Source organism: Formica exsecta, unplaced genomic scaffold (assembly GCF_003651465.1).
Source record: "Formica exsecta isolate Colony F162 unplaced genomic scaffold, ASM365146v1 scaffold90, whole genome shotgun sequence".
Classification (NCBI taxonomy): domain Eukaryota; kingdom Metazoa; phylum Arthropoda; class Insecta; order Hymenoptera; family Formicidae; genus Formica; species Formica exsecta.
In genome coordinates, this window is record NW_021853667.1 from 297,578 (window position 1) to 310,178 (window position 12,601).

General features: G+C 34.2%; 1 protein-coding gene across 1 annotated transcript in view; it reads left to right on the forward strand.

Annotated features, from left to right (window-relative positions):
• LOC115245055 overlaps window positions 1–7,440 on the forward strand; it is a 14,603-nt gene extending 7,163 nt beyond the window's left edge. The window contains exons 4-6 of the mRNA XM_029823133.1: window positions 1–5,864; window positions 5,954–6,193; window positions 6,375–7,440. Of these exons, the coding sequence (XP_029678993.1) occupies window positions 1–5,864; window positions 5,954–6,193; window positions 6,375–6,440 (6,170 nt within the window). The 3' untranslated portion in view covers window positions 6,441–7,440. The remainder of the gene's footprint in view (window positions 5,865–5,953; window positions 6,194–6,374) is intronic.
• The last annotated feature ends 5,161 nt before the right edge of the window (window positions 7,441–12,601 follow it).

Here is a 12,601-nt window from a genome sequence, read left to right on the forward strand (position 1 = left end):
GGAATGCAAAAAGCTTCCAAGACGATATCGCGTCTAGATTAAATGCGATTCCATCGACTTCTTCGAGCACGGTGGATCCCAGTTTGGAAAACGTCAAGTACGATAATCCCGTGCATTTTGATTATAACCATTTTGACGTTGCTCCGAACGAGAATGCAGATGCCAATGCAAAGCGTATCGATAGGTGGAAAAGGCCAAAGCGGGATGACGGTAGATTCGGGAACTTTGACCTATGCGAGACCGCCAGCGGTTATGTAAATCCAAACTTTTTTAGCGCGGACGAACTGGAGAACTTAAATACTGTTCCTGTATACACCACCAAAGACGGCAAGATCACTTACAGCCTTAATCCCCGATTCACATATCGCGAATTAATCATGGAAGCTCGCGCGAATGAGAATTACGATAATGCGCGCGAATCATATTTCGCAAAATCTCCATCGTACGATTATTACAACTGTTCCAAGTTGCGAAAAGTATTTAAAAGAAATCGTGACGTCACTTCCACTACTGGTAGGAAAGGAGAAATATCGCCTGCCGACACCAAATCTGCATCGAGACACATTGATCATTTACCGAATAAGAATGCCGTTCACAAAAACAGCCTTTGTGCAAAAACATCCCGAAATACGTCGCATCTAGAATTCTTCAACGATGACGCGGACAAATTGTACACAAGCAAGAGCAGTCAACAAGAGAGCAAGGAAAATAACAAGAAGAATATCGTGGACTTGAGCTTTCTTGAAAAACAATACAATCTGGACAACGAAACCGCGTCCAGCGTTAAACATTGTAAGACGAAAGTATTGACGGATAATCTCGCGTACGAGAAAGAACACGGTGAGAGCTCCGTATTCGATTCGAATTTAATTCTGGCACCAAGGCTCCCTTGTTGGGAAGAGACAATGGAGTCTATCAAGTCGTACTCGTCCCATATCGACAGAAGAAACAGCGATAATCTTAAGGAATTGAATTTCGGCGAGATATTTGCCGCACAGAAACGGTTGGATTCTTTCCCATTTCTATCGACCGAGCAAGACTCTTCTGACAACAGTAATCGCAAGACAATTTCTACTATAGCGAACGAACCAATAATACAGCGTTCTACATGCGATTATACCGAAAATTTAGATTCAATCTGGGACAACGATTCACAGTGCGAACAATTGAATATTGCCCCACATAATAAAAAAGAAAATGAATGTAATAATCAAAATGATACATTAGCAACAGACGTTAATAATAAATCAGCAAACATACTTAATACGTCATTGAATATCCAAAGAAATGATGAATATACAAAGAAGCAGGAGTTTCAATCCGATGAAATTAAATGCAATAATTTGTTCATCGAAAGGGAACAATCTCCTCCTAAAGTAGCAGATGAGAAAACTCACGATTCTGAAAAAAATCAATGTTCTACGAATTATGTTAAAGACGAGGAAATTTTAACAAGATCTCATTTAATGGAAGATGCTACTCACGTTTGTTGTATACCTGCTTCTCCAAAAGAAGATAAATCCAATGCCAACGAGGATGCAAACGCGAAACATATTTCAAATGAAAGTTGTGTCGAAGTCGCAAGTCCATTCAAATTGTGCGTAGAATCTAAAAATATGCTCGATGAATCAAAATGTACAGAAACAGTAAAAGACTCTGCGCTTACTTCAAATAAACAGGGTGAGATCAATGATTCGGTGAAAGATAATTCGGAATCTGCAATAAGTCAAGAAATTGTACATCAACAAGATTCGTTGGCTCTAATCGATCGCAAAGATAGCGAAAAAGTTGCGCCTGTAATAGGATCGAATATTTCGACGGAAATTGACTTTAATCAAACAAACAGTCAAAATGACGAAGAAAATTCTACAGTATGTAAATTAAACGAACCAATTATCTCGCAAAATCTATCTGACATTATTTCTATAGAGCAACCGCTTGACGAAAAAGGCGATGAGCAGCAAAAGCCGGAAAATGATAAACAAGAAGCTGAAGTCTCGTCGAAGGATCAGGGAAACGACGAGGTGGATCATTGTAGCACCGCGATAATATCTACGCCAGCCATTGCTTTGGATTTACCTGCGGAAGGAAATATATGTGATTTATTCTCGAATGAGAAGCGCGAACAAAATATATTTGCAAATGAGGAACGCGAACAAAATATATCTGAGTTCACTGTCATCAAGAGCATAATTAACGGCGACGAGAAACAGCGACAAGAATCCGAGACGAAAGAAAATCCCGGAGATTGCGACATAAGTCTTGACTCCAAGTTATTGTGCATAGATTCCTCCGATTGTGGAATTTACGCGGAGGACAGATGTCCTTTGACCCAAATATCCGAGCACGATTTCACCGAGGAAGATAGTATGGTGCCGATGGAATGGGAGACGAGCCAGATTCAAGAAGACGCTGTCAATCGTCTGTGCAGTATCGACGAGACATCGATCGACTTTACAGGCGCGGCTAGCTCGCTACAGGAAGCTAATTCATTGTTAAACAATCTGTCTCTCTCGAGAACATCGATCACCAAAGAGTCTCGAGTTTCGGAAACGATCGCCGAGATTGCCAGCAAACAGAATGACGAGTCCGAAGTATCAGCGGTCGAGTCGGCGCCGATGATTGAGGAGATCAAAGCGACATCGACGAGCAACGAGGAGAACAAGGAGCAGGATCAAGTTTCTTCCAGTAGTTACGAGAAAATGGCATACTTGCGTACGACAGATTGCAACGCTAACACAAAGATAGTCCCCAAACTCGTCATCAAGAAGAGCGAGGTCAGCTCAAAGTTTGTTACAAAAATGAGTTCCTCTTCCGTTACGCAGTTGGATAGTACAATTAATAAATCGATCTTCAAGCCGGGCTGTCAACCGAAGATACCCAAGATGATCATCAGAAACGCAAGATCTCGCCCGGGCACACCGTCCATTGAGGCCGTTCACGAAGAAGTTCCTCCTGTTCAAGTAAATATTTCGGATCGGACTCTACTTACAAACGAAGAACTGTACGCGAATGATTCCGAGGATTCTTTGCAAGATTCAAATAATTATAGAAACAAGATTCCCAAAATGAAGATCAAACTGGACGAAAAGCATTCTAATAAGATAGTGAGAACCGAGGATACGGAGGTTTGCATTAAACGTAAAAGCATAAAGAAAACTGTACCAAAGGTAAAGATAAAGAGTTCTTCGAGAAATGATCTGTCGGATAACTCAGTCTGCAGTAATATAATTTCTCAAGAATCGAAAGATACAGAAAGGTACGAGGAAAAGATACCTGTATTAAAATTAAGGAAGCAGGAGAGAAACAAATCGCCGTCTCCAGAAGTGACGCGGAAGAGACAGAGTTCATGTCATCCGGAAGTACCGTTAAAGAAATATAAGAAATCGGGACGTGACGAGATAGGACACTCTACGAGACGTAGTAATTCATCCGATTCGATGCGAACGGTCGCGCCGGATTGCGAAACGAGGAAGAATCCTTCGGTACGCATCTCCGAAAAAATTCCCAAAGTTATCATTAAGAGAACATCCGCCAGTGCAGAATTTAAATGCGAATTGAGCAAGAGTTGTAAGAATGTTATCGCGAAGAGCGCAAAATGGCAACCGGAAGTCAAGCTGGAGAGATATCGAATCCTGGATAGCATGGTGAAGGATTTAAAATTAACTCTGTCCTCTATATCACTGCGAACTATAGATGAAATATTTTCGAATCGCAAGGACGGCGGCCATTGTCGGGAGAAGGAAAGTGATTATAAATTATCCAGGTCGAATTCGACATCCGACTTGCTTCCGGTCAAGTGTAAGCAAAGAAGAATGTCGGATTACGATTGCAGAAAAACCAATGATACGTTGAGCTTCTCACCATCGCGAAATTCTAGGGATGCTAAGGCATATAGTACGCCGAAGAAAAATCGAGGTAGTAAATCAACCGAATTCCAAAAGGATAATAAACGTAGATCGAGATCTCGCGATAATAAACCACGAGTGGAGATAGACGTTACTTTGTCCGATAAAGAAATCAATCAAACGTTCGAAAGATCCAGCTCGGAGATTACTTTGCAATGCCACGAACACAAATCTGATAGTTTTGTCTTTAATCGCGAGCAAGTGAAAAAAGCAGACGAAGATACGATGTTTTCAAGTAAACTTGAAAAGAAGAGTATTTCCATCAAGCATTTAAACGACTCTACAGACTTCAAGCTTGCGTTAAAGGAACTGAAAACAACGTCTAAAATGGAAACTTGTTTCGTAAAAATGCCCGATCTGAACGAATCATTTTCCGAGAAAGTCAATTTACGAACTGACAAAGAACAGAAGGAACAAGATGATGATGTTTTCTTGGATAAGGATGATAATAAAATCGTGATAAAGAAGGAACGACTGAGTAACTCCGATGACGTGGACAATAACTGCACTTTGCAGGATGATGTCGGTTCGCTTAAGGACGATCCCGCAAATATGTTGGATAATTTTGAGATGGATAATAACTCCGTCATTAAAATCGAATCTTCGGACGAGAGTCAATCTACGATAGAAATCCTGCCGGCTTCGCCGAATGGTACTAGCGAGCTGGAGAGTCACATGATTGAGGACGGCGACAGCGAGCAATTGTATTCAGCGGACGCAATTCCAACTCAATTCGAGTTGGAATTGGAGATTACAGATAACAGTAACCCGGATTTGCTGGATGTACTCATGCCGAGACTAGATCCTATCACTGGTTACAGTTCACGTCGTGTATCTATCGAAGAATCTTGTGGCGATCAGACGTTGAAAATAACGCGTTGCAATAATTTAGAAACTTCGTCTCGCAACAAAAGTTTGCTTGAGAAAAATAAACACGTTATGGAAATTGACATTAGTAGTGATGATAGATCTGTGTTGGAAAACAACTCGGTTGGCTCTATCAAGGAGATCTCTTCGAGATCTTTATGCAGCAAGGCAATAGCTTCTACCGTGACAAGAGACAACTTCTGCTGCAACGATTCCTTGATAAAAGAAGTTTTGGCGGCTAAGGAGACCTTGAAGAAGTGCCTTTCGAAATCCAGATGTGAAAGCCAGAACAACGCGAGGCCGAAGACAGCCGCGGAGAAGAAACAGGGTTCTAGTTTTGATCTCAATAGCCTCTCGGAGACGTATTCGAGTGACGCTTCTTCTCAAGGGTGTAACGATATTACGTCTCAGAAGGGCTCTATACCCGCACCCAATAGATCTAACAAGACTGAGAATATACCTAATGCCGAGAAGTCTGACAAGAAACATTCCAAACAAGGTAAAAATTCCTTTGTGAAGAGAAAGATGAAATCACCCAAGGATAACGATAAGGCAGATACCAAAGAGACGATGGAGGATACACATGAGTGCACTACGATATCCTTAAAAGCGTTCAAACGATTCAGCGAAGCCACGTCGAACGAGAGCCTAATTCGTACTATATACTTGAATGAGGAAAGAAAAAAGAATCTAATGGAACGAAGTGACAGTGTTCAGTTGCAAGATCCACAACGTAGAGAGGAGAATAAGCTTGCGTCTTACAAGATTCCCAAAATATCGAAATCTATGGATCAGAAGAGTGACATGAATAGTAACACGAAAGAAATTAATATCAAGGAAGATAATATGCCAATATTGGAACCCGAAATCACCGTGAATTTCGACGCGAGTTCCGACAGAGACAGTTCCCGATCACCTCCAGTCATTACAATCCAAGATAACGAAGATCTCGATATCACGGAGTCCAAATTGATGGATGACAAAGTCATAATGTCGAGCGATAAAATTAAGGATGATACAAAGGATATTAACAAAAAAAGCGAGATGTCTGTCGCAGATTTCATAACTCAATTAGCTTATCACGAAAAGGTAAAGAAAGAAAACTTGCCTCTTTAATATACCTGCTTTTCTTCCATCGGCTCGAATATTCTCTATTCTTATCTCGTTTTCTTCCACAGGCAACGATAAAGCACAGACGATACTGTAACCTGTGCGAGAGATGGTTCCCGACAACATCGCGGCATCGACGGCACTTGGCTGGATACCAACATCGTCACATAGAATTGACACAACGTAGAAGCATTCACGCACTATTCATGCTCTTCACGGGTAAGCCCTGCCCTAGACTACTGCCGGCGAATGTCGCGCGAAATGATTGCTCCGTAGGTGAATTAACGCCCTTGCAAATTGCGGTACAGGTACGTTACATTTATCTGCGTTATATTTATATATCTGTATATTTATACCTGTAATCTTAAATTACATATATATTTTGCTATATTATCGGTTAATTAATGCACAAGAATTTATATGCATAGCAGTGAGATAATTAGCGCGTTTAAACATTTACGTGTAATAGACCTTTTTTTTTTTTTTTAGGATGTCACAAAGAGCTTCGACTGTGCACAGCAAAGTCCTAGGAAGCAGAATGACGTTGATACATAATAAGGAGTAAGTTATTTGAACTAAGCATACATGTATATATACATATACCTACAATTACTGTGATCATAATAACATGGCTTACAGTGCAATCTTCTATAAACATTATTCGCGATGATAATAAAAGATGATACGAATATTTTTTATCGCAGCTAGACTGTTAACACGATTAATAGCTGCTACTGTTAATGGCGTCAGCATCGAAATTTTATCTACTAGATAAATGGAGCGCTTTAAAACGTTTGCTGATTTTTAGCTAAGTCAAGTCGATGAATAGATCATCATTAACAGAAAGTTACCCGAGAGACAATTCTAGCTCGCAATTAGACGTTTAGCCAAAGACTTTAGCAAAGCTAAAATAATACACGTTCGATTATTTACACTGTTCAGAAGACCCCGGTCTTTTATTTGTACAAAGTTTTACGAGTGATTCAAACGCGCTGAATGTGCTCACTGCGAATTTTTATTTATATTATGAAGAGACTTATATATAACACGTATATATACACACATGGATATATACCTATAATTATATTTGTCATTCCAGTTTGGAAAAGATATGTACACTGGTAACATTATGTTATTAAGAAACGTATACGGTTAAAATTATGTGAAAATCTGCGTTTTATGGTATAACCATATCTCTAATAATAGAGACATCTCGTACAAGAAAAAAAATGAAACATTCCTATATTATACATATAAAGATATTATATCAAAAAATCTGTGAGCTATGGAACACACATAAAAGTGATTTATCTTGCATAATAGAAAGTTTATATAACTGTTTGCGCGATTTATATATAAATGTATAAAACAATCGATATATTATCACTGTGTGTGTGTGTGTGTGTGTTACTGTAAAATGCACTTGAAATAATCAAACGTTTTACATTCTTTGTTATTTCTTTAAAAGTATAATTACTCAAAAGTTTTATTTGCGTAATATTTTATCTCATTGTTATTTTATTTGTAATATTTTATTGATGTTATTTTAAATGTAATGTTACGTATCATATGAAAAATATGGAGAATATATACACATATACATATATTCTTCATTAAAATGTCTATTATGATATTATTGAATATTTATTAAAATCATGTCATGGGTTATGCAAAATAAATAATGTCCCATAGCTCATATTGTAGTTGATGCAAATACTGTGGCAAGCGTTAGAGAAGATTGTAAAAAAAAATCTGCATCTAGCGTTATACTAGGCATTGACAAATGTATATATTGCCATAACACAGAGGATCTATTGAAGCAAAATCCGTGATATTAATATTAGAGGAATTTAAAGTGAGCAAATTGAGGCCAATCTCACACAATATAATTATTTTTCTTTTTCTTTTTCTTTTTCTTTTTCTTTTTTTTTTTTAAGTCAAATATGGTCTAAATATGCGTATTATATGTGCACAGTGTTTAAGCACTGAATAGCGATGCTATGCATATATATGTCTGCCCCAAAATCTTTGTTAATATAGGTTTTATAGTAACAGTTTTATGCTCCCTTTACACGTGTTTTGCACTTGATTTAAACTATTCAAAGTATATCTAGTTATTGAAGATACTGATTGATAGTAAAAAAAAAAAACATGCAGTTGAAAAACTTTACACTATAGATTATTTTATTAAAGTATAAAGGCGAGGGTGAAATAATTCCTTAAAGCACTAGTTCCTGGCTTTAGACGGGGTTATAGAATATATAATATTATTTGTTAAGAGGCTATAATGAAATGTTATATTAATACAGGGTTGATCGATTGTATTCAACAATCGTATCACACTATTTCCTAATTTATCTTATAAAGAGTTTAACAGAAAGTAAAAGTTTCATTCAATCTATTCTAGTTCTGGACCAATTTAACCAAATGTAATATCTAGATGCGTAAGTTTATGAATTGTTATTATAGTTAAAAAATTTTTGTTTTTCTTTATTCGTTTCAAATGTTTTAGATTTTATTTGCACGAGTGCCTTAAAATACACTTAACAGTATTCGTTGTATCGTGTTACATATATATTATATAAAAAAATATAAAAGATTTACATATATATCTATACATATATACATATAACAAATGAATCTATATATTTATACACTTGAGCATGTTTATATATGTGTACATAATTATGCCTTAGTTATCGGAGCACACATAATAAATTATATAATTATTTTTAAAGATATATATTTAATATATAAATAATATATCTTATATATACATATATATAAGAAATGGAAAATATTTTACGAGTCGCCAATCTGATTGAGAAATCAGAAATTTTTACAGAGAACAAAATGTGCTAAAGTTTACTGTTGCCATTGAAACAAAATATTTATTACCGCTACATAAACGCATGTTGAAATCTTTAGAATAATCATGCTGCCTCATAATATAAAAGTTAATATTTCAGATATAATCGATATGATAATTTGATGTCACATTGTTTATTTTATTGCATCACACTAAATGTGTAATGATGACATTGTACATTTAATATACAGCAATATAATGATATAACAAAATTATGCAAAGAACAATAGAAAATTATATAATATGAATTGTTGATAGCAACAGTAGTTTGTTGATTTTTCGCAAGTCTGTGAACATAACAATTGCAAAGACTCATATATCTAAAAGCATTGTGTTAACATGATCTATAAAATGTATCATACATACATGTGCATATGCATTTTGAATAATATAAAATAAATTGAAAAATGCTAACAGACTTACACATAATAAAAGTATATAAAAGAGTGCTCTCATAAAAAAATACAATAATTATTAAAATATAAGATTTAATACAATGAATTGTTGCAAAATAATTTTTTGAATATATGAGACAGTTACACGAAATGTTTTTAATAATTTCAATATATGAATATTATTATCATTTGTTACATACATACATATACATATATATATATCGCATTAGATATATTATAAATATGAAATTTTACATTAAAACATGAAATTGTCGAAAAAACAAAATAATGCATACAGAAAAAAGATTTAGGTGTAGACACCGATAGACACCGATTCGTGATAATTAACAAATATGTTACGTAGCACGATCGGAAATTAAGAAGCGAACCAGTCTATTGCCCAATTTATTCGTTGTAATTGTAAAAAATTATTTAATATACTAGCTGTGTGTAAAAATGTGGTTCACAATCGGCTGTTGTACCGCAATTTCGAACGCATCTTGTACATGAATAGAGAAGATAAGAAAAATAAATTTGTATATATTATTTGATAAAAACACAGGACCATGTATATATATACTTCATTATTGGTTTTAAAGATTATTACTTTTTGAAAAAAGTCTCTGTAGTACAAACATTCAAATATGATAAAATGTATGTTAATGTTATTACATTATGATAATCAAATCCATAAATATTCTTAGATTTAATGAAATAAAATAAATATTTTATAAAGTGTTAATCACACTCTCGAATATGGTATATATTTAGATATTATATATACATATACACATACCATACAAACTCTGCTGTGCTATGATTTAACTAAATCATAACAACTGCTGCCGTGTTTAGTTTGTATTATTAATTATATCGGAGAAAGATCTATATAAAAGTTACTGTGCTCTTATAACTAAGGCTTGTTGTGTACATACATCATTGTTGTGTGCTCGATGTGCCTAAAATTAAAAAAAAATGTTACATGCATCACACACACGTGTTCACATACATACACACACACACACACATATATATATATTGAATTTATGTATATGAAATATTTTATGAATTTATACATCACGTGTACATTGTGTAAGAAAAGTTCCTTGAACTATGTACAGATATTGATATTGTACATTGAAAATCCGTATATTGATACGATAAACCGTGTATTCCATTGTAAAGGAAATTGACAAAATGAAGAATTTAAAAAAATGCCTCATATATATATATATATATATATATATATATATATATATATATATATATATATATATATATAATATACTTATATTAAGTTACTTGTAATGTTTTATGCCAGCGTTTACGAAAAACCAGATAACAATGGGCATTATGATGATTTTATTAAAAATGTTCGATTTGTGTATAATTATCAAATAGAGAGTGCATTTTTTCTTGAAGCAAATAAATTCCTGTATGATCTTAACAAATAAGAAATATCAATTGCCCATTCGAATATTTGCCGCGTTTTATAAGAAATACTTAATTCTTGAACAGTTAAATTAAATGAGATGACAGCAGTAGATCAGATTTCTGACTTCCACTAAATATAAATCTGTATAAGCTCATGCAGGATTGTCATCCAACTCCTTGTTGGATGATATGTGCAATATTTAATATATATTGTACAGATTGCATGAGTTATTTGTAGTCTATTATTTACCGAAATGTATATGTATCTGTTTATTATATATTTATTGCGCTGCGTTATTTATAAATGTGTGCATAGTACTCGAATGAATTTCTTCTTTGTGAAACACATGTTTGTTTTTATTAAAATAAATTTCGAAATTTATATATCAATATTAAACAATTATACATATACATATATACATAATGATTTATATTCGAAATGTATATATTAAATCATTTCTCTTTTATCAGTTATTAAATATAATTTTATGTGCGTTACAGAGAGTTTTTCAAGAATCTATCATGGTAATTTTTTTTTAAAATGAAATTAGACTTGTTTTTAATAATGAAAATTGACCAAGATAGACATATGTTCTTTACAAACATGTGTGAATTAAACACCAAGTCTTGAAAAAAAAATATATCAAATTAATCTACATTTTGGTAAATGAATTTATATCACACAACAAAGCAGCATATCTCATTGTAATTCGAATGCTAATATAATAACACCATCCATTGTGAGGAAGACAGTACATTTTTGATCAATTAATTTTCAACATAAAAACTTACCATTATAAAATAATTTATAAATTTGTGTGTGTGCAAGACGTCGCTTTGTTATGCATTGTGTGAAAAAGCATGCACTCTTCATAATTTAGTGAAAAGATATACGTGATAAGACCTACAAAAATTATCATTATTCTTGAAGTTCTGATGTCAACGGAGAATTGCAAGTGTGAGATATAAATATCTGCAATCATTCCATTGAATTAGAGTAGAGAGAGCGAGGTCTGTAAACATAGGGTTTTAAAAATAAGTTTTACGCGATATGTTATAGTTTCTGTTATTATATTTACACGTACTTAGGCTATGAGAGTGTGTATAAAGAGTTCAAGTTATTATAGTCAAGAGAAAAATAAAGAGTGAAATGTCTGAAAAAAATGTGTGTTGTACTTTACACTATCGTGTGCATCATTTACCTTGATTCTCTCTTTTATTCCTTTCGAGAATAAATTTATTATATATGTGCATAAAAGACGGGGCAGATTTTTACGAGATTAAAAAGCGCGCTCATCAACGATTCGTAGATCATTTGGCGGGAAAACCATTGAGTACATCCAGGCATCCAATAGCACGACCGATCACTGGGTGCTCAGTGAACGGTTATTCATGATTGGTTTATCTTTTAAATTGTAGAAGTATACACCAATCACGAACAGCTGCTCATTGAGCGGTCATGCTATTGGATGAAACCACTGAGAATTCTATATCTATAATCTATATCTATAGTATACTAAAGTCTTTTTTACATTGTATTATCTCAACTAAAAACATTTTTCATTAGATATTTAACAATAAAAGCGATACATTAGTATATAGCTTCCAGGAAATGTTTTGGTTTTATTTATGAATTCAAGCAGTAAAATTGGAAATAATTATAAATTATTTATTTTTCTTTCAATTCGTAAAATACACATGAAGATAATTGTTTTGACTATGATACTGTAATAAGTATCAACCAATCAGCGAATCCATGGCAAAGATGAAATACGCCAATCAGGAACTGCTACAGTGTGATAACGCGATTTTTTTTTTATCTCACAAAAAGGAAGAGGGAAAGTAGACTTTATGGACGGAAATTCATAAACCAACTATCGTAGGCAAATTCTTTATAGAAGGCTAAGCAGCCATAAAGAAGACACCAACTGACGTATACGTATATTCGCTTGCGAAGCCTAACCAGCCACACAGATAAGAAGAAGAAGAAGGGAAGAAAAAGGAAATTCATATATATA